Source organism: Callospermophilus lateralis, chromosome 11 (genome assembly GCF_048772815.1).
Source record: "Callospermophilus lateralis isolate mCalLat2 chromosome 11, mCalLat2.hap1, whole genome shotgun sequence".
Taxonomy (NCBI): domain Eukaryota; kingdom Metazoa; phylum Chordata; class Mammalia; order Rodentia; family Sciuridae; genus Callospermophilus; species Callospermophilus lateralis.
Window position 1 is genome coordinate 122,110,599 of NC_135315.1, and position 20,863 is coordinate 122,131,461.

At 32.1% G+C, this 20,863-nt stretch overlaps 1 protein-coding gene across 1 annotated transcript in view; it reads left to right on the forward strand.

Annotated features, from left to right (window-relative positions):
• Window positions 1–20,863, forward strand: part of LOC143410798 (uncharacterized) — a 97,050-nt gene that overhangs the window by 19,260 nt on the left and 56,927 nt on the right. The window contains exons 8-11 of the mRNA XM_076871513.1: window positions 3,935–3,988; window positions 7,429–7,536; window positions 7,939–8,028; window positions 8,281–8,334. Coding sequence (XP_076727628.1) covers window positions 3,935–3,988; window positions 7,429–7,536; window positions 7,939–8,028; window positions 8,281–8,334 — 306 coding nt within the window. The remainder of the gene's footprint in view (window positions 1–3,934; window positions 3,989–7,428; window positions 7,537–7,938; window positions 8,029–8,280; window positions 8,335–20,863) is intronic.

A 20,863-nucleotide genomic window follows, 5' to 3' on the forward strand; every position in this document is an offset into this window, starting at 1 on the left:
TAGAAATGGAGAAATATAATGTTAAACAAATTAACTGAATAATCCACCTTATATACGATGATGATTGGGCACAGGAGAAATTGTTAACTCCTCGATGGCTTAAGAATTCTCATGGGTTAGTGATTTATTTTATCACTGTTATGAAACTACATATCTGAATGTACCAATGGTTTGTTATTCTAGTAAGAAATCCTCAAGGTTTGGCATATATCCTTGGAACATATTCTTGTTTCTTAATATTGGTTAATTTTATCCAGATTTCTTGAGAAAACCACAACATAGACTATCTTTGACTGCATGGTTAAAAAATCACTTCAAGGCTTTCTGCCAACATGAAGACATATTTAGAATTGCATTGCCATATGTGTTAACAAATCTTAAAATATTATTAATTTTCTGCCATGGGAGAAACAGTCTGTCAGCAGCAACCCAATTCCTGTCTCACTCTCCAAGTGACAATTCTTAGTTTAAGAGCTTCCTAATTTTATCCAGGCTAGAAATTTCAAAGTCTGGACTTTCCAAAGCTGAATCAAAATGATTTATAGTGGGACCAAAAAATAAAATTGTTTGAGTTTCCTCTTGGGAATGATATCTCCATGATGAGGAAAATATAGATTCTCTAAATAAGAATCCACAGTGAAATTTACACTCAAATTCCCACACAACATTCCCACTTAAATCTTGCATCCAGTCATTTTAACCATCACATTATTTCTTGGGAATAACAGGAATATTTTTGAAATTGCTTTTGAGGAAGGAATACCTAGAGCATTACCATTTTAAAATCACTTTGTCTTCAATTTAGTCAAGAGCTTCTGCTTTTCTCTGAAATAACTATGTCATATATAACATCTGAATTTAAACAAAGAAGAAAAGAGCATATTAACTAATGCCTCTAGGAAGAATCCTTCTCTCTAGTAGTTTCTCATAGACAAAGGCCAGGATTATTTTTGGGAAATTATATTTCTGATTTCACAACCTCTTTTCATAGAAGAGTGAATCACCCTATGGCCAGGAACTGTTCTTTCTCACTTTATTTTGCTGCCTAGAATTCAAAAGATTTCTTTGCATAAGATCAGAATCTAGACTGGATAGGCTTTGTATATATGTGTTATCTTATTTCAAAGAGGAAATTATTTCAATTGTTTTTTAGCTTCTTCCACATTCATAAATTCAAGATTCATTTTGATGCCTTACATTTTCAAACTTTTTCAAGTCTCCAGGAAAAATCAGAAAAGCTCCTATTATAGTGAAATATCCCAAATCTGTCTCAGTGACACTGCTAAATCCAGGATTGATGCCAAAATTAGTAAAGTCCCTTAGATATATTAGAATAGGAATTACATTTTGGTTGGGTCTTAGATATTCCAAGCTACCCATGAATATATCAAATATATCTGTTTTTAAGGACTTTAAAAGGGCATCATTTATTCTAAAATTAAAAAGTAAGTTTAGTTTTCTTACATAAAAATATCAGACAAGCAAACCCCATTCTGATCTGTAAGAATTCTCCTGTGTGTAGTTTTTCTGTACAATCTCTGGTGTAAATTTATCAGATACTTGCAAATGCAATAAGTGTCTTGAATAAACAGACATATGGGCAGTGCTCTCTTCCAGCTCCTCCAAAATCCATCACTTCCACAATTGGGCTAGCAGCCAAGCTTCTCTCTTTCCCCTTAGGATGCATGAGTGCAAATGTGGAATGTAAATTTTTCATAGACTTTCCTCAATGAAATATTGATTTTTAATCAATTAATTTTAATCAATTGTTAAATGCACTTTTTGCTCTCACATTCACTAAGGAAAAAGATTTTAATATTTTTTAAGTTCAGAAAAGCATTTGCTCCTTCAAGTCAAACTTGAAGGGGAAGGGTGATCCAAACAAAGGGAACAGGTCATGCAAATGTATGATTCAGATACAGGTGAGAGGATTAGTGTGGGTAGAACACATTTTCAAAGCAAAAGATGTGACTGGAGTAGCAACAAGGTTAAGATTGTGCTGAACTTTGTCATCAATATTACTTGACATATGTTTAGCAATGAGTTGATTAGATTTGCTTATGTGAGATAGTGATTCTGGCTAAAAGTAGATAAATGAGTGAACCTGATTTGAAAAACTGCAATCATCAAAGAAAGAGATGATTGCAGTTGAATAACACAAGTCTACTGGGACATGAGAGAAGCTCAATGTTGAGAGTCTCTTAGGTGACACTCTAGGTTTAAATGACTGAGTCTGATAGCTGCAGGAAAGTGTGTGAACAGAAGATACTGCATTAATAAAGAAACAAAAGAAATAAAGAAAACCACAACTCAGAGAAGGTACTTCCAGTGAGCACCATGTTGGAAATGTTGGAGACAGAACCACATACAATTGGAATGACCAATAGGCCCTTATTGAGAAAGTGTCAGGGTTTAACATAGATGAGTGTTTTAGAAATAGTTTGGAGCAGGTTGAAGAATGAATCATCATAGAGGTAAGAAATGTAGTCATGGAGGTTGTTGACAAAATCCAGGAGAAGTGTACATATTCATACCCACATATATTGTGCACATGTATATGTGTGTTTATATGTGTGTGTGTATATAATCTGAAAATATGATGACGGATTTCCAAACTTCCCAGTTGCTAAAAAGTTAAAATTAAGCAAACTGCTATTTTGACTATAAAATTCTAAATAAATTCTGTGATAATTTCATGCAGGATTAGTGGGTTTGGCTATTTAGAATGATAGCTCAAGTGGAACCCTAATAGTCTTAAGAATTATAGAGTTTTATAAGACTGGGGTTGTGGCTCAGTGGTAGAGCACTTGCCTCCCACATGTGAGATCCTCAGCACCACATAAAAGTAAATAAATAAAATAAAGGTATTATGTCCAACTACAACCAAAAAGTAAATATTAAAAAAAGAATTATAGAGTTTTATGTTTCCCTTCTGATATAAATTATAATAATTATAAGTTTAGATTTCTTTTACTTATAGAATTTTGCTATTACAAATAATTCAATCATAATTACCTGGAAGGTTGTGCTACAAATGTGGACTACTAGCTTCTTTTCTTGCTAATTTTATTATTTCCAGTTTTATTACATGTTACAGTGAACAAAACTTTTGTAAACACTGTTCACTTTATTTAATTTTATTCTTTGGAATGTTTTCCTCCTAGTTTTTTCTATCTGTTCTCTTAACTGTTAAATGTAACCTTACTCACATGAGAAAGCACTTTGTCTATCATAATGCAATTATACAGAATGAATAATCCACGAGTCTAGAGAAATGTAGGTACCAAAATAAATTCCCCAATGCTTGATTTAATAAAGGCATTCTGTTCACATCAACCAGATTCTATTTTAATGATTGCATTATTTGCAAGGTGTATTTATAACAATATTCTTTTGGGTTTTTAGAAAGAACATTTGTAAAAAGATGAAATGATTACTCATCATGCAAAGCATTCTCTTGTATATGTAAAACATGTATTTTTGTATCCTTTTATATTTTATGAGATTTTTGGAATGCATTAAAAAGAAATATATGTAGATCACTGACTAAAGATTTATCTATGCATAGAGAATCAGTGGACTGTTTTAAAGAATGTCTAAATCATCATTTATTTCATCCATAAACATTGCTATGTTAACATTCTATATGTTGTTTGACCTGGTAGAACATGGCTAAGAATACATTTGTGCTCCAGCTTAATCATACTGCCTTATATTTTAGTATATTGAAAATAATTATTGCATTACAATGTGAAGCAATGAAGATAGCAAATTTTGGATTTTTAAAAGAACTGGAATATGTTAACTCAGATTTAAGCACTTGAGGTATTTTTAGCCAATAGTTGACTTTCTTTTAATAGTTATTCAATTGTCAAATTTTAATTTGTGCTTTGTCCTTTGCATAGTTTTTACAGATAATACTTTGTTTCTTTAGGGATTTCAAGGCAAGACTGGCCCCCCTGGGCCAGGAGGTGTTGTTGGACCACAGGTATGTTCCTTTATTTTGCTAATGAGATATATTTTTATGTTTATCTTTTCACCTTAATAAGTTGTGTAACATGGATCCATGTTATTATGATTCCAAATGTTTTATTTTTAAATTTCAGATCACATTTAAGTATCTGAAGATTACCAACATCAAATGATATTTAGCAAATAACTGCTTAATTGAAGCAGGTTCTCAATTGCCTGTATCAATAAAAGAGAAGAATATATAATGAAAGTGTATCAGAAATTCACAATGAGTTTAACACTAAAGCCTGACCATGGCACCATCTATATTTTATGAACCCCAAATTCTTTCTAAAGAGTTTGTCCATTTAGAATTTAAAATTTCAAAATGACTTCAGCCCTTTGAGTATTAATTAGGCCTAGAAGAATATGATAAAGCTCAGAATTCAACAACATTTATAAATTTTAATATTTGTAACTTATTACATGTTTTTAAGGGGTTTGTCATCATAACAACAGTTATTCATATCAGGAATAAGTGTTATTTTGTTTTCTTGAGCATATGTGAAATATTGGTTAAGACAAGAATCTCTCTGGGGGCTGGGGATGTGGCTCAAGCAGTAGCGCGCTTGCCTGGCATGCGTACAGCCCGGGTTCGATCCTCAGCACCACATACAAAGAAAAATGTTGTGTCCGCCGATAACTAAAAAATAAATATTAAAATTCTCTCTCTCTCCCTTTCTCACTCTCTCTTTAAAAAAAAAAAAGAATCTCTCTCAAGACAGGTAGCAGACAACTAAAATATTAGAGAAATATCCTGAATTATGGTATCACAGAGCTGCATATAATAATTAGTGTGCATAAAAAATAAAATTGTTATCCTTTCCCAAAACATGGACTGGACAGAACACTTTTAGTTTACTCAGCAGGAATTTTACCCCTGGTAATAGCAAGTTACAGTAAAGCAAGATCAGTTGGAGAAATGTTTTAATTATTTAATTTTTTTACTCTTTTTCCTATTAATAATTTGTTCTTAGTACTTTGTAACTCATGTATTCACACATACACTAACATGCACATCCATAAATATGCATCCCTCCCCAGAGAAACAAAAACTACACTCCTTTTCTAAGAATTTGTGTGGCAAAAGCAAAAAAGAAGAATTATTGGATTTCTTAATAATTTTATTTCAGAGAATAATTTCAAACCTAAGGGAAAATTTTAACTCTTGATTCTTTTTCCAAGGAAATACAGCATGCATGTCATCATGCATTTTTTTGGTGTGTGTATGTGTGTGTGTGTACTCAAGGGTTCTTTTTAAAGATCTTCAGTTTTAATTATATATATACAGTGAAATCTATTTTTTAGGAAATACTTTTATATATGAATAAGTATATAAGTAATACAAATATATTTCAGTGTATACCATATATAGCAAGAGTATACATATATTAAGTATATATTGCATATTATATACATTAATCAATAATTTGAAAGCTTCCTCTGAAAATACTTTTACTTTCTGTTTCAAAAAACTTCATAACCATTTTTTTTTGAAAAAAGAAAGAATAACTAGAGCATAATTCCTATTATACTCAATATCTCTGAGGAGAAACTGAATTAGTCTATCTAGAATGTAAACATGTTGGGTGTCTTAACTGAATATTCAGGAACTGATACCTTTTGAAAATGTATCCCTGCCCAATACAGACATCTACAATTCTGGGACCTGACTTGTTTTTTTTCCTCCTACTTTATGTTAAGGCATAAAAGTAGCAGGTATTTTATTGAGTATACATCTTCATTGTTATATTTTTCCTATTATGAATGGAAATCCAACTATTTTAAAGACAATCTTAATTCCCACAGTGGCACATGCCTATAATCCCAGTGACTCAGGAAGCTGAGGCAGGAGGATCACAAGTTGAAAGCCAGCCTCAGTAACTTAGTAAGACCTGTCTCAAAATAAGAAAATAAAAAGGGTTTGCAATATGACTCCATGGTTAAATACCCCTGGGTTCAATGCCTGGTACCAAATAAATAAATCAATAAATAATTGAACTCCCTGTTTTAAATGTAACTATATTTTCATGTTAGAATAAAGGGAGTGAAGTAATGGAAGAAATAGTTCATCTTTTTTTTTTTGTATAAATCTCTGCCCATTTTTGTCTCACTGATATAGCTATTTAATTAGTAACAATTTCATATCATTTTCTTGTGAATCCTGGCATTTGGATAAAAAATTATCTTTGGGAGAAAAACTTTTGCACGATAATAGTTGAAGACTTCCAGTTATTACATAAAGAAATATAAATCTAGAAACGTGTGCCAATATTTGGGGCACATGTGTTCTTTATATAAGACCAAAAGTTAAAAATATGTTGCATTTTTAGAAAAATAACAAGGAATGATATTCCAAAGCAACTTCAGTAACACATTTCACTGTATAACAACCTTAAGATTTGGAATTTTCCTCTTTATGTATCTTCAACTTAAATCCTTCATCTTGCTGTTTATTCTAAGTGAACATAGAGACCAACTGGTCACCATTCCTTGTTTATACTTGATAGCTTGTTACACTCTAGGACCACAAATGGTACCAGTCAGGGGACATATTAATGACCTGACATTTTTCATTTTGGCATTTGCTGCAATTTAAGGGACCTGGCTATTTGTTATACCTTTGGCCTAAAGGAACTTCTGGCCCAAACTCACTGCTTTCAGGGGCCCCCTGCCACATTCCTTAGACTTTTTCAAATGAATATAAATTAGAAATAGAGAGGTCTCCAGTGCATGGAAATTCCGAAGAGAACTACTTGAGTTTTTGAGTTCCCGGGGTCTAGGCTTATTATCAAGTAGTGATTCAGTAGAGTACCTATCAATATATCACCAATGTCTCTTTATTGTTAAACTGATTTAACACCTTATATAAAAAGGGAAATGGCATGAAACTTTTTTTTTTTTTGGTACTGGGGATTTAATCAAGGGCATTTGATCACTGAGCCACATTCCCAGCCCTATTTTGTATTTTTATTTGGAGACAGGATCTCACTGATTTGCTTGCCATTGCTAAGGCTGGCTTTGAACTCAAATCCTCCTGCTTCAGTCTCCCAAGCTGCTGGGATTACAGGTGTGTACCATCATAAATGGCTTCCAAAACAGTTTTTAACAATACTTGGACTGCCCTTACACTGAAGCAATTCTAGTATTAAACAAGGAAAATATCTTTTTAGACTTTGTGTATTTTTTTTTTCTTTTGTACCCTTGGATATCCTAACCATGATTGCAAGAAATCATTTCAGACTTTTGTCAGATATGTCACTGTCAGTGTTTGATAAGAAGTGCTTTTTAGAACAGCATGAAAATAAAGGAAAAGGATAAACTTTTGTAAAAGGGAGTAAGATATGATTTGAGTATGCATTATATTGGTCAAAAATTTAAAAAGCAAACTAATGTGGTTTTGCTTATCTAATTCAGGGACCAACAGGTGAGACTGGTCCCATAGGTGAACGTGGGCACCCTGGCCCTCCTGGTCCTCCTGGTGAGCAAGGTCTTCCTGGTGCTGCAGGAAAAGAAGGTGCAAAGGTATGACATCCTTAAGGACTTTTCTTAGCTCCAAGCATTCATTTGCTTTTAACTGTACTGCTTACCACTTCTCCAGAGAGTCTCTCTATTTTGTTAGTATTTAAATTAATGTCAGAAAAACATGTCAGGAAGATATTTAGTATAAGGTTATTATACTTGAAGATATTACTGAATAATGGCACAATTAGCTCATTGACCATAAAACTATTGATTTATACATATAAATCCTTAAATTGAGGTATTGTTATTTCATTTTAATGTACAGGACATTCCACACAAAATTTTCATTATTAAGTAATTTTTAAGCTTTCCTGAGAGCAGGTTGGAGGTAACTACAATTTTGTTCATACAAACGTGTGTAGAAATTACTCTTTATTGATGGATTTATATTATCTTCTTTAGGGTGATCCAGGACCTCAAGGGATCTCAGGGAAAGATGGACCAGCAGGATTACGTGGATTCCCAGGTGAACAAGGTCTTCCTGGAGCTCAGGTATGATCAACATATAAATATGTGTGTGAATGGAAGTGCTTATTACAAGCATTTTTTTTCAGAGCTTAAATAGAATCCTGAGTATTTAAGACAACATATGTAAACATAAGCATTTGATTATCGTTGTATATATGTATATATGTTTGTATCAAAAAATACTTTCTGACTTTCTCATTTTATCAATCGTACATCTCCTTCCATTTATATTTAGTTCACATTGATTCATTTTCTTTGATTTTACACTTCTCCCAGGGTGCACCTGGACTGAAAGGAGGAGAAGATCCCCAGGGCCCACCTGGTCCAGTTGTAAGTATGATGATAATCCATAGCTACGCTATCTATGATTGCAAATCACAACTATTCTTTCATTACTCTCCTGCTGTGATCTCACAGGGTGTAGGAGAGAAAATAAACACATGCCAATCAAATCAGTCAATGCCTGGTTTCTACTAATTGCATGCGCTAATGAGTACAGAAACAGAAGGGTTTAGATGATTGGAAAATATTTGCTTCTGCTTCTACTTCTGTCCAAGATATAAAGAGCTATTTTGCTTCTTACTATTAGCAAAGAAATAAATCATAATTATGAAGAATAGAAACTCATGGTCATGGAAACCATGGAGAAGCTATAATTTGAATTCTTTTTACTCCATCTCTTTTCCTCTCATTTTAAAATTAATCATAAAATAAGATTGAATTGCTTATATATTATATTCAGTCATCATTTGCTACAAAACAGGCTTAATTTGAGATTCTAAGTACTTCATAAGACTCATATTTTGTTGGTGATATAAATAAACCCCATAAACATGAAAAATACATGCCATTTTATATATGATACATATCGATTTAGTCAATTTAACATTATGAAATAATTGGCAAATGAGTATACATCAGATTTTTAATCTCTTTTTTCTGATGATCATATGTCTAAATAAACTCCTTTGAGAACCATTGAATACAGTATTCATGTTTTTCCTCGAATTCAATTTTATTCCTGTCTGTACTCTGAAAAGCCACTGTAACAGACCAAAGGCAATATTTGGTGGCCTTTTCTCAATCTCCATCTTTTTCATCAGCCTGATTAGTGGAAAGTTGCTTTAAATCCCTTCTTAACTACCATCCGCAGCATGTTGAAGTCATATTAGTTCCACTTCCAAATGTTTCTTTATCCCTTTTCTTCATTTCCATCACCATACTCTGTTCAGATTCCTTTCGTTTCCTCCTTGTCTCACAATGTATTTCTTCTTGACTCCATTTTCCTTCACTCATCAGTCAGTTTTTAAGATCAGTTCTAAATTTTAGTTTAATGCACCTCCTTACCCATGCCATTCCTTTGCTTATACCTTTCTCATGACTCTACACTGTGCCTTGAGAAATCAAACTCCTCATGGCTACTGGGTCATCTTTCCAATTTGATTCTAATCACCGTAGCCTATTTTTCCCCCTAATTCTTTCCCTTTAAGTCTACCCAGTCTAAGGTACTGAACATCTTCTTGTTCCCCAAACCACCTTGATCTTTCCTACTTTGAGAGAGTATAATTTATACTCTCATGTTCTTCTAGGAAACTGCATTTTTTTTCTTTCTCCTTGGAAAAATTGCAATTATTCATAGATGTAGAAATTTCTATGGATCATTTATTAGTGAAACTCCCCCTGCCTCAGAGTTCTGACTTCTGTTTTATAAATTATATTGGAATATCATCAGTTGCCTCTTTTATTACTCTGTGAATTCCCTGTATTACTTTGGTTATGTTCACAGTACAGCACCTGGCACACAGAAATCATTCCATACCTTTCAATTTAATTATCATAAAGCCTGATATAGGAGTAAAGTCTGTATTCCATAACTAATACTGAGAACACAGCAAGCATAACATTTTTTTAGGGTGATTGACATTATTCTTAGACCTGAAGATCTATAAATCATTCAAATTGGTGAAGATTTTTTAAGGAAAAATAATATATTTCAATGAATATATTTGACTTTCCATGAAATTTATAAAATCCTATGTATAAGATTGTTTTACATCTCTCACAATTTAGTGGTGGTAATGTTAGCAAGAAAAATAGTTGAATAAGACAAAAGTTTTTATTTGGACATAAAATCTTCAATAACTCTAGTAGAATGCAATCCATTTAATCAGACTTTCAGGTTATAAGATCATCTTATTTTAGGCATAAATGTTTTTTTAAAATCAATGATCATTGTTCTAGTGAAGTCTGAATTATAACTATATGAATTGTTTTAAAATATTTTTTAGGACTCATGCAAACAAGCGTTTTCAGGTTTTCAGAGCAACTGAAACCAATATATATGTATGGTGCATAATAAACCCTCTGGACATATAGTTTACAGAATATTTATTAGAAATTGTCCAGTTAAATATAGAACAACATATAATATAAAAGTTAATGTGCTGTTTATTTAGTTGCCTTCAACAAATACTTACATAAAAATTACTAAATACTTTTTTCTATACAATTAAAAACCACAAAAGATGTCACTTGACTCAAAATATGATAAATGGTTTTGACGAAAAAAAGTCCCACTAAAGATTAAACAGCACTATCAATTGATTGGTGATTAAAAGCCTAATGACATACAAACAATAGATATTAATTCTATGGCGGGAGGGAGAGAAGAGAAATCAGTGGAAAGGCCCTTCAACTTGGCTTTACAAACAAAGCACAGGAGATTACAAAAACATAAGAGAGAACACATGAGGAAAGGGATAGAGTGTTTGAGGTCGTATCTAGTTTTACTAAAGTAGGGTAAGCTTTGGGAAGAAGAAGTAAAATTTTTTTCAATTCTTGCTGGGAACTAAGTACTTAGCTAAATATTTTGCATCATGTAAAGCTAAAGCAGAAATAGAATATGGTATATGATTGTTGAAGCTCTAATATGGTAAGTGGGAGTTAATTTGAAGACTTGACATCTTTGGAGCAATTGGATTAAATAAATAAATAATGAATAAATAAAATTTTAGGAAAACAAGCTTTTCCCTTAGTGTAAAATATATAATGAAGATGGGAAAGGCTAGATGGTTGTAAACATTCAGGGGCTAATTTATAATATATAGTGAGCCCTTGACCAGGCAAGTGGGGAGTCACAGCACTGTGCAGATGTCAACACAGGAAGGCAGAGTAACAGCACTTTTTTTTTTTAATTTTGGACATGGGCAGTGAGGAAAGACAAAAACCAAATGATAATGTCAGGCTTGTGTTTTTGAGGGAATGACAGTTTAATGTTGCCTTCCAAACCTAGAACCATTTTGCTTCATCTGTATCAACAACAAAGGGAAAATTCATACATAAAAATTTAAAACCTCATGGAAGTCACAAAAAATGTTTAAAGGTTTTTATCCTTTATTAGTAGAAATGTTTCTCAAATACTCACTTTGACTTAATCTTGAATAACTACTTATTCTGACAGTAAATTTTCATCCGATTTTTCAAGCATAAACCAATTAAAGCTATTCCACAATTGTTGGAGGAGGATGCACTGAAAAGAGAGGCAACCTTCACGGGAATGGATTTCCAAAACTGTGGCTATGATCACAGTAAAAAATGGAGGAGGGACTCAAGTTGAGGATTCCAGCCTGTAACAAGTGCCAAACAAGCCTCCATTGGCTTCAGTTATAGCAGTCATTCAGTCATGTGCATGTGGAAGTAGACTTTGAAAAAAAATTTATTCCAACTGACAGAGATTAAAGCAAAGCAAAGCAGAGCAACAACAACAACAATAACAACAAAAATTGGTCTTCTAGATGCAAACTCTAACCTATCTAGAAAATTTGTTTATGTTAATTATCATTTTATAAGATTTGATAATGTGTGGTTTTATTTAAAATGAAGGAATCAGGAATGATGATTTTTCTTGTCAAGAAAAGTAACAAGTTCTGTATTGTGATGTTAATCAAAAAGATAACAGTGGAATAGTAGAGGGAAATGTCTGATCTGTTGGGGACAGATCTAAAATTATAAGTCTTAATAGGAAAACAGCATAGGAATATTCTATAGAACTCCTTTGTTTTATAATGGGTAGGTCTGATTTTATATCAATCTCACATTAACTTTACTTTGGGAAATTGGCCAAGTAATTGTAAGTACAGAAGAAATGCACAGAAACAGAGAATGTTGGAGATTTAGCAGTTACTCACATTAGGGGAAAGAAAATTAAAAATTGAAGAATTGTCTAAGGAAAAGAATGTGAGTAAAGAAGAAATGGGAAATAAAAAGGAAATAGAAAAAGAAAACAAAATATTATTGAGAGTGCATTCTTCCAACCCTTGTTTTGGGTACTATATATTCGTTATATTCTTGAAAATTGACATGGTCATATTATTGCATTTCATTATTAAGGCAAATGATCTTAGACTTAGAGAAGATAATTAGATTGTATAAGTTTAAAGTCCTTTATCTGCAGATGAAATTCATGATAGCTCATTACATAAATTCCTTTCTAGATATGTAGATCTCTCACTCTGTAACATCTCTTAACTAAATTTCCCCCTCTCTTTTCCTTCCTCCCTCCTTTTTGATTACATTTTTCCAAGTTGTCCTGACATTTCTGTACCCTTTTTATTTATTTTTATTTTTATTTTTTTGGTATCAGGGATTGAACTCAGAGATACTTGGCCACTGAGCCACATCCCCAGCCCTATTTTTTATTTTATTTAGAGACAGGATCTCACTGAGTTGCTTAGTGCCTTGCAGTTGATGAGGTTGGCTTTGAAATTGTGATCCTCCTGTCTTAGCCTCCCAAGCCACTGGGATTACAGGCGTGTGCCATCACACCCGACTTCCATACCCTTGTGAACAATTTTGTCTAAAATAAGAGTCAGAAGAGCTAATATTCCAGATAAATCGGCTTTAATACTCTTACAGTTTCCCTGTAACCCATTGACTGTTTGAATGATCAAAGACTAAACTGCTTAAACTATCATAGCAAAGGTTGAGTCCCTAATGATTATAGATGTTTTTCATGTGTCACAACCATGCACCCTAAACTCTGTATCCTATCTATGTTTTCTAATCCATAGAAAGCGAATACAATATTTGTAATCATCCATCTATCTCTGTGTCCATCTGTTTATTCACCTATGAATATATTTTGCACCTGTTTTCTTTATTCATAATTCATTCAGAAATAAACAGAGACCAGAGAATTTGCATCACACTGTTATCACATTCTCTCACACTGGGCTTACTAAGCTCTGCCTGGTCTACATGGAATGCCATCGTCTTGTGTTCAGAAAGAAGGTGAAGCATAAAGACATGCCTAAAGACATGTCTAAAGAATATGCTTGAGAATATGGGAGATTGCTTTAGACAGGATCCTATCTGTAAATATCCTCAGAAGAAATCTCTTGATAATCATAACTTTAAAAGTATTCATTTTAAGTCTGCTTTTATAGAATTATTTTATTTTTGTGTGGTTTCTTGTATAACTATTTTTCTTTCAGTTGTTATGAATTGTGAAATGCAGAATTTCCTTCTTCCTTTGGCTTGCAAAAATCATGGAGTCAAAATTAAATCTCAATAGGGAAGATGATGCCTTATTATCATTTTTCTAATCTTTTGAAATACTTATTATAAAAAGTACAAATTGTGTACATATTTTAATATTATTTATTATGTTTTATTTTTATTATTTTTTAACTTCTGGATAAGATCCATTAAATTGACTTTATAACTCATCAATGGATCATGGCCTACAGAGGGAAAATCGCTTGTCTGTAGGCATGTTTAGATTGTTAATATTTTTAGCTTCATATAAAGCCAATAAAATGTTATTTGCTTACCTGTCTTTCATGCTCACCTGTTTTTTACTTATATTCTCTTATATATTATGTATTCTCTGTAAACTACTATAATTTTTTTCTTTTGGAATGACAATATATCTGAATATACCATCTATTAAGATGAAGTTATACAGACTTTTCCTACAAAGAACTTATGTTTTACTGAGGATGACAGATAAGAAAAAAAATAATAAGTATTAAGTGATAAACTAAAAGGCCAGAGAGACAAAATTGAAAATAATACTTTTTGTCTAAAAGAATTATGTTGGAATTGGAGCTATAAATTAAAAAAAAACAGTTTTATCTATGAAAAATAATTTTTGTGTGTGCTGAATTTAGTCTTGAAGTTCTCATTGCTGTTTTGGTCCTGTTAGGAAAGAACAGGTATTTTAAGACTATGATTTTCTAAAAGATTTTGCTACTAGGAGTAAATGTATATTGAGAAACAGTTCATAGTTCTTGCACTTAAAAAAATTACTAACAGAGTTCTGTTACTTTGTTCTTTTTAAGTCAAGTCAAAATCAAGTGCTCACTATATGCATGATGTTGTATCCAAGAACTGGTCATAGATGCCAGTCAAAGCCTAGGCAGGACTACTGATCACAGGAGTTTAAGCACGTAGTAGGTGACTTGTTACACACAAGAAACAAAAAGCACCAAGGAGTGAAGAATGAGAGAGGCAGGCAGTGCAGCACTTTCCTGCATATTGAAGATAAACTGGATAAATGTTTTGTATATATATAAACATGCCATATGTGCAGATATGACATGTACAAATTCTCAGCTTTAACTTACCCCCTCTATTTTCCTAAAGGAAAATCAGGAGAACGTTTTCCCTAAGTAATGTTTTCTCTGTATCTTATGATATGAAATCATCTCTTTACAACAGTTTTTTTCTTTAAAAATATGACTAAAACAAATATGATAAGGTGGTTGGTAAAGCCTTTTATCTTTATATTTCTTTCCTTCTCCTGGGAGTGTTAGGATTCAATATGGGGAGAATATATTAAACAGTCAAATAGCTGCTAAAGGGTAAGTGTTCAGTATTTCTCAACTGAAATACTGTGATAGCCATTTCCTATAACTTCTCTTTCATGGTTTCCCCCCGAAGATTCTAAATCTGTTATACTCTTCATATGCTATTATTTCATCTTGGTGTCTTCTCTTCTTTAAGAGCTTACATTTATTTCCTTTCATAATTACTATTTCTTTTCATTTTTTCCCCCCTGCATCCTGTTCCTGGGAATCTTCTTTGCACTGACAAGGGAATAGACAAGGTTTCAGAAGGATGGCACCTGCTGGCTTATTGGGTCATATATGGTACTTTTTATGATAAAGCATACCCTCTTGTGGCCATAACATTGTGGCCCAGGTTGATCTCAGTAAGCCATTCTCACATTCAGCTAGGGATGAGAGACAGGTAGAGCCAGGGTTGGAGACCAATGACCAAAGGTTGCATAACTGCATGACTTTGACCATTCAGAATTTATGCTTTAATTTCTAATAATGTTTGATATCTCATCTAAATTTTTGGCCTGTGTGATCTAAAATATATCATTTGAAGAGTAGAATTATATCATACTAGTCTTGCCATGAAGGTCAATTTGGCCTTAAAATTGACCTACTTGAATAGCTCTGTATTACAAGAACCTCTTATAGAAGCATCTTATGTTTATGCTTCTATTCTCCCCATAGTAGATACATGCTAAGTGAATGCTAATGAGATCATTTGTCTGTTTATCAGTTTCATTTGCTTTACAGATGCTCCTCAGAATATGAAATACACATATAAAATAACTGATAAAATATCTATACTATAAGCATTTGAAAAACAGCCCCTGTTTTCACTGCCCCAAGAATGTAGAATGATGTTATTGTTGCTTGTTTTGTTGTCATTGTGAGGAAGAAAAGACTGAAAATTTAGAGAGGAGGTTGCAGAAGGAGCTAAAACTAACAATCTACTTAAAAAGGAACTAAATATAGATATTTAAATTCCTCTTTTTTGAAAGCATGATCAATTTTTATTTGAAAATGAGAAAAAAAATCCTAAGTTTTCCATAGTGGTTATTATTGAGTACTCAAATATAATGATACTGTCATTATAATATGTGTAATTCAATACATATTAAATTATTGCCTTTACAAAAGGTTTTTGAAAATATATTTCAGGTTTACAACATGATGTTATGGGATACATTTAAATAGTGAAATTATTACTATAATAAATCGAGTAACTTTCTATCACAGTTACTTTTTTATGACAAGAGCAGCTGAAATCTACTTATTCATCCTCAATGCATAGTACAGTGCCCTTTTATTAACTTGAGTCCTCATGCTGGGCAGTAGATCTCTTCACTTGTATATCTTACATATTTCCTATTAGCTCCTGTATGAAAATGCCACATCATAAATATAGTGCAGATATTTAGACCTTAGCAAGGTCATGTAAATAGAACTTTTAAATTGTCATGTGTCCATTGGTATTTATATCACAAATTAGGAAACTGATATTTCTCTAGATTTTAACCTTTCTTGAAAATTCTTTCCAGTTCAATACTTTTAATATGTAAAATAATCATCATCGCTCTAGGGGCAAACACAAAAACAGTTTAATGCTGTGTGGAGAAAGTTCTTCCTCCCCCACCTTACTTTAACAATACCATATTACTTCTTGGATCTTAGTTATCTCTTCTATAAAATTTTACATATACAATTATTTGAGATTATATAATTATTTAAAAATATATAGATGCTTATGTATAGTTTTCCAACATCTGTTGCATTCATACTTTAAGACAAGAATTGTTCAAAGAATTTCAGGTGTTATCAACATATTAAATATCACACAAGCCTCATGATAGGATGTGTCCCTAATTTATTGGTTAGCAAATGACTTTTAGAGAATTTGCTCAAGATCAGAAAGTTAGTGCTCTGACTCTGGAACAGAAAAGATTGCACATTCAATTGATACACTTACTTAGGGCCTGCTGTATTCCAAGTGCTCTACTCCAAGTGCTGGAATCATTGACAGAAATATGCAGAAATTTCTACCTTTGTGGTTCTGATCATTGTGACTTTAACCAGTATTTAAATCTAAATATACATCTTAGACATAATTTTTCATTTATTGCACAGTTGTAAAGCTTCTTATAACTGTACAGCAATGCAAAAATTTTATCATTATACATGTCTACTCTTTATGAAACATAATTCATTTACAGTGCAGGTTTCTCAAGGGCTGGTGGTACCTATTGTAATATATTTTGTATCTCCAGTAAGTGTCACTAGAGAGTGGATCCTCAGTATGTTTTTTATTGAATATGTAAACTGGACCCTCTTTTAATATTGGATTTAAACTTCAATTTATAAAAAGAGACAGAACTTCTCCAGTGGTTCAATTGAGATTAAAGGATTCATAAGTCTTATTCTTTTAAAGTTGGCTTGGGAATATTTAAGATTTGCAAATTTTCTATGTATCACTTGCTTAATCAGTAGGTACCATCAGAGATTTTCACTTTTCATTTATTTATGTATAAAATAAAATCACTGCAGAGCATGCTGTTATTACAAATATCTAGGCTTATAGAATATTTGAAATAACTAGTAGGAAAGGAAATTGAAATTGTACTTTGGGGCACAAATATACATTTTAAAAGTCTCTTCTTGTTTTCATAATTTGTTTCAAAGTTTATGAGCTGTGACAAGATCATTAACAATATTTTAACTACAAAGAGGTAATATATTTTTGTTATTAATTTTAATACAGGTTTCACAGAAAGATGGTAATCTGAAATTTAATCTTATGAATGCTTCAAGGGAGAAATTAAAATAGTTATGCTGTGTAATAAAAGCATAAAATATCTACAAACTATACAAACTTGCATAGATTCAAATCGGCATTTCAACTATACTTGAGACACATTAATACAATTATTTGAAATAGCTTGATTAACCTTAAATATTAAAGATACCTCATTGTTAATTTAATATGCATTCTTTTTTAAAGAAAGAGCCATAAATTATTTCCTTGTGACATATCAATCATAATGCATCAAGTTAAGGCAGCTTAATTCCAGTACCACATCTTTTTAGGGAAAACACACAATCAACTCTGTTATTCTGCAAGTTTTTAAATTTCTGTTGATTAGCAAGAGAGCTTTTTAAAAAAATCTAGCAGGTGAGCTTTTATAAAAATATAAATGCATATCACTGATTTAATTATGTTCCATATTCATTGCTATTGTTTCTATTATTTAATGTACATAGTACATATTTTACTTTTTGGTAATATCAAAGAAGAGAGTGGGGATATTTTTTAAAAGGAAATTTAGTGTCGAGTGCTATGCTGATTTATTTAGAAAATAATTGTAGCAAAACTGAAATACTATATGTAAGGAATACTTAAAAGTATTTTTCTCTTCTAATTCTTAGGGAAATACTGTTTTTTCGTTAAAAGGTTTTTTACTTGTGACTAAAGAATGGCTGGAATTTTTTTGATAGTAAAGGAAAATACCAAGACTTCTCACATCAGGAGATAGTGTAACCAAATATTCAGAGATAAATTGGACATACTGTGTAAGTAACAGTGAGATGTGTAATACTAGAAAAAAATACTTTTCACCTGGAATTCTAAAACATAAAGTAAAAACACTCTTAAGTATTTGTGTATGAATGTTTTTATGGAAAGATCAGGATGAATATACTCTGAAGAAGGTGTATTTACTCAAGTAATTTTAAACTCAGCATCAATAAGAGAAAGATTTAATTTTTCAGATCAGGGCAGCAATGTGATAAAAGAGCCTCATGGTGTCTTAGGTAAAAGGTTTGTTGAGTAGTTAGCCAAGCTGAAAATAGTTCCTTGGTGGTCTTGAAAATGGAGAAGAACTATTTGGGTAAAGGAAAGCACTTTTATCCATTGAAAGTGTTTATAACCAATTTGAACTTTAAGGAAGAAGTGGCCTTAAATGGCTCTATTTCTTCTACTTATCAAAATTTAACACAATACGTACGGGTTATATGGGTACAAAGAGAATCAGGGAAAAAAATGTTCCCCATTTATAAAGTCCTTAGTAGGTTATTTTGAATTATACATGACAATAGGATTCATGTTGACATAATTATAAAAGCATGAGATATAATTCACTCTAATTCAGTCCCTAATACTTCCTCTTTCACTTTCCTCCTTCCTCCCCTGTTCCCTTCCCTCTACTGGTCTTTCTGCTACTTACTTAGTGTCTTGTGGATGTACATGGTGATGAGATTCACTGTGGTATGTTAAAATACCTTACATATGAAAAGTACTTTGCACAGTTATTGTTACATTTTAGGCTTGAAAATCAGAAAATAGCAAATTTTCTTTACATAATCATCTTCTTTCTAGTAATCCTCTTTATCTTTCCATTCTCACAGTTGTCCACCCCCATAGCCTGTGGTGATACCATAAAACAACAGAAATGAGAGAAAATAATATTTATTGGATTACTTGGGTAGACTTTCAACATTGGGGTTTAGACAGGATTAAAAACCTAATGATTTTATGCCTTGATTTATCAGAACTGCATCTCTTTTTGTATAATCAATTACAAATAAAATATCTCATCACTTATATAGGATGCATATTTTCTCTTTGAAAAAACAATGGGTGGTAATCCTTTCCTGAGGTTTACAAGTGGAATATTAAAATAAAAGATGTCATACCTTGTAGGTACATTGATCAGTTTTTCTGATAGTGAGAATTTATCTCAAGGGGTTGTCAATTGTAACCTGAATGAAACAGAATAACCCTTGTTGCATTATATATTGTATTTTGTTGATGTATTTCTATTACCAACAAAGGAGTATATTACCAACAAAGGAGTATTTTTATTACTGAAACCTTTCTCTCATTTTATTAATTCAGGGAACATCTGTGCATCTCACTGCTCCTCCCAATTCCTCCCTTTTCCCTCTCTCTGTTTGGTTTCCCCTCTAATAATTAGCAGCATATCTTTGAGCTATTTTTCATTTAGAGGTGCACTTCTTGACACTGAAACACTCCAAAGACTCTGCCATCATTATTTCTGCACTGGCCTCTGCAGTCACTCATCAGAACTGTGCCACTTGACTTAACAGATAAGCCACTTCTACAAAAAATTATTTTATTATTATGAAATTAAAATAATATAGATTGATAGCACTTCAGTAGTTTATTACTTGAAAAATGCTAACATGTTTTACCTTGTAACTGTGTATGCATTTTTAGTATTTGGGATACTTGATTGGTAAATATGTACTATTTACACAATTTTTTCATTATTATGCAATATGAAGACTATTTTCTAGATTTGTCTTTGTACATGTACTTAGAGCTCAGAAATGTCATTATTTATTTAAGTCCACATCTAATTTCATAATTTCTTTAACCATAGTTTGGCAAAGTTTCTCCAATTATTTCTGCATCCCCGTGTTTAAGTTACTCCATAGTAATGATAGTGGTTCAATTAGTCATAAATCAACAGAAATGAGAGAAAATAATATTTCATGGATTACTCTATCTCCTATAAATCTGTATCCCTTTCATTTATTTTATTTAATTGTTATATTCAGACAACTGGCTAGATAAAAGTACTGTATGTAGCTTGTGAATTTATTTAGAAAAATAAAGTCAGGAAATTAAGAAGTAAATTTACTTGTAATCTTTTTGTAATCAATGAGGACTTGGTGAAATTGAGTGGGTGCTGAATTTAAGGACATTCCCCAATAATGGTCCTTGGAAATTATTGATGTCCTCATCAGAGAGCAGCAGTGTGTGTGTGTGTGTGGGGGGGTCCTATGGAGAGAGCACTGAACAGAGTCCAATGTCGGAGTTCCCTCAACAACTATGTAATCATGAGGAACTCTTGGAGCCTCAGGTTCTTCATCTTTAAAGCTCAGATGCTGCCATTGCAGGATCAATTCCCTCAGATTTTGGAGAGAATAAAATGACAAAGTGAAACAAAATAATTTGTAAATTTTAAAGCATATGGAAATATGAATCATTGGTTACTATT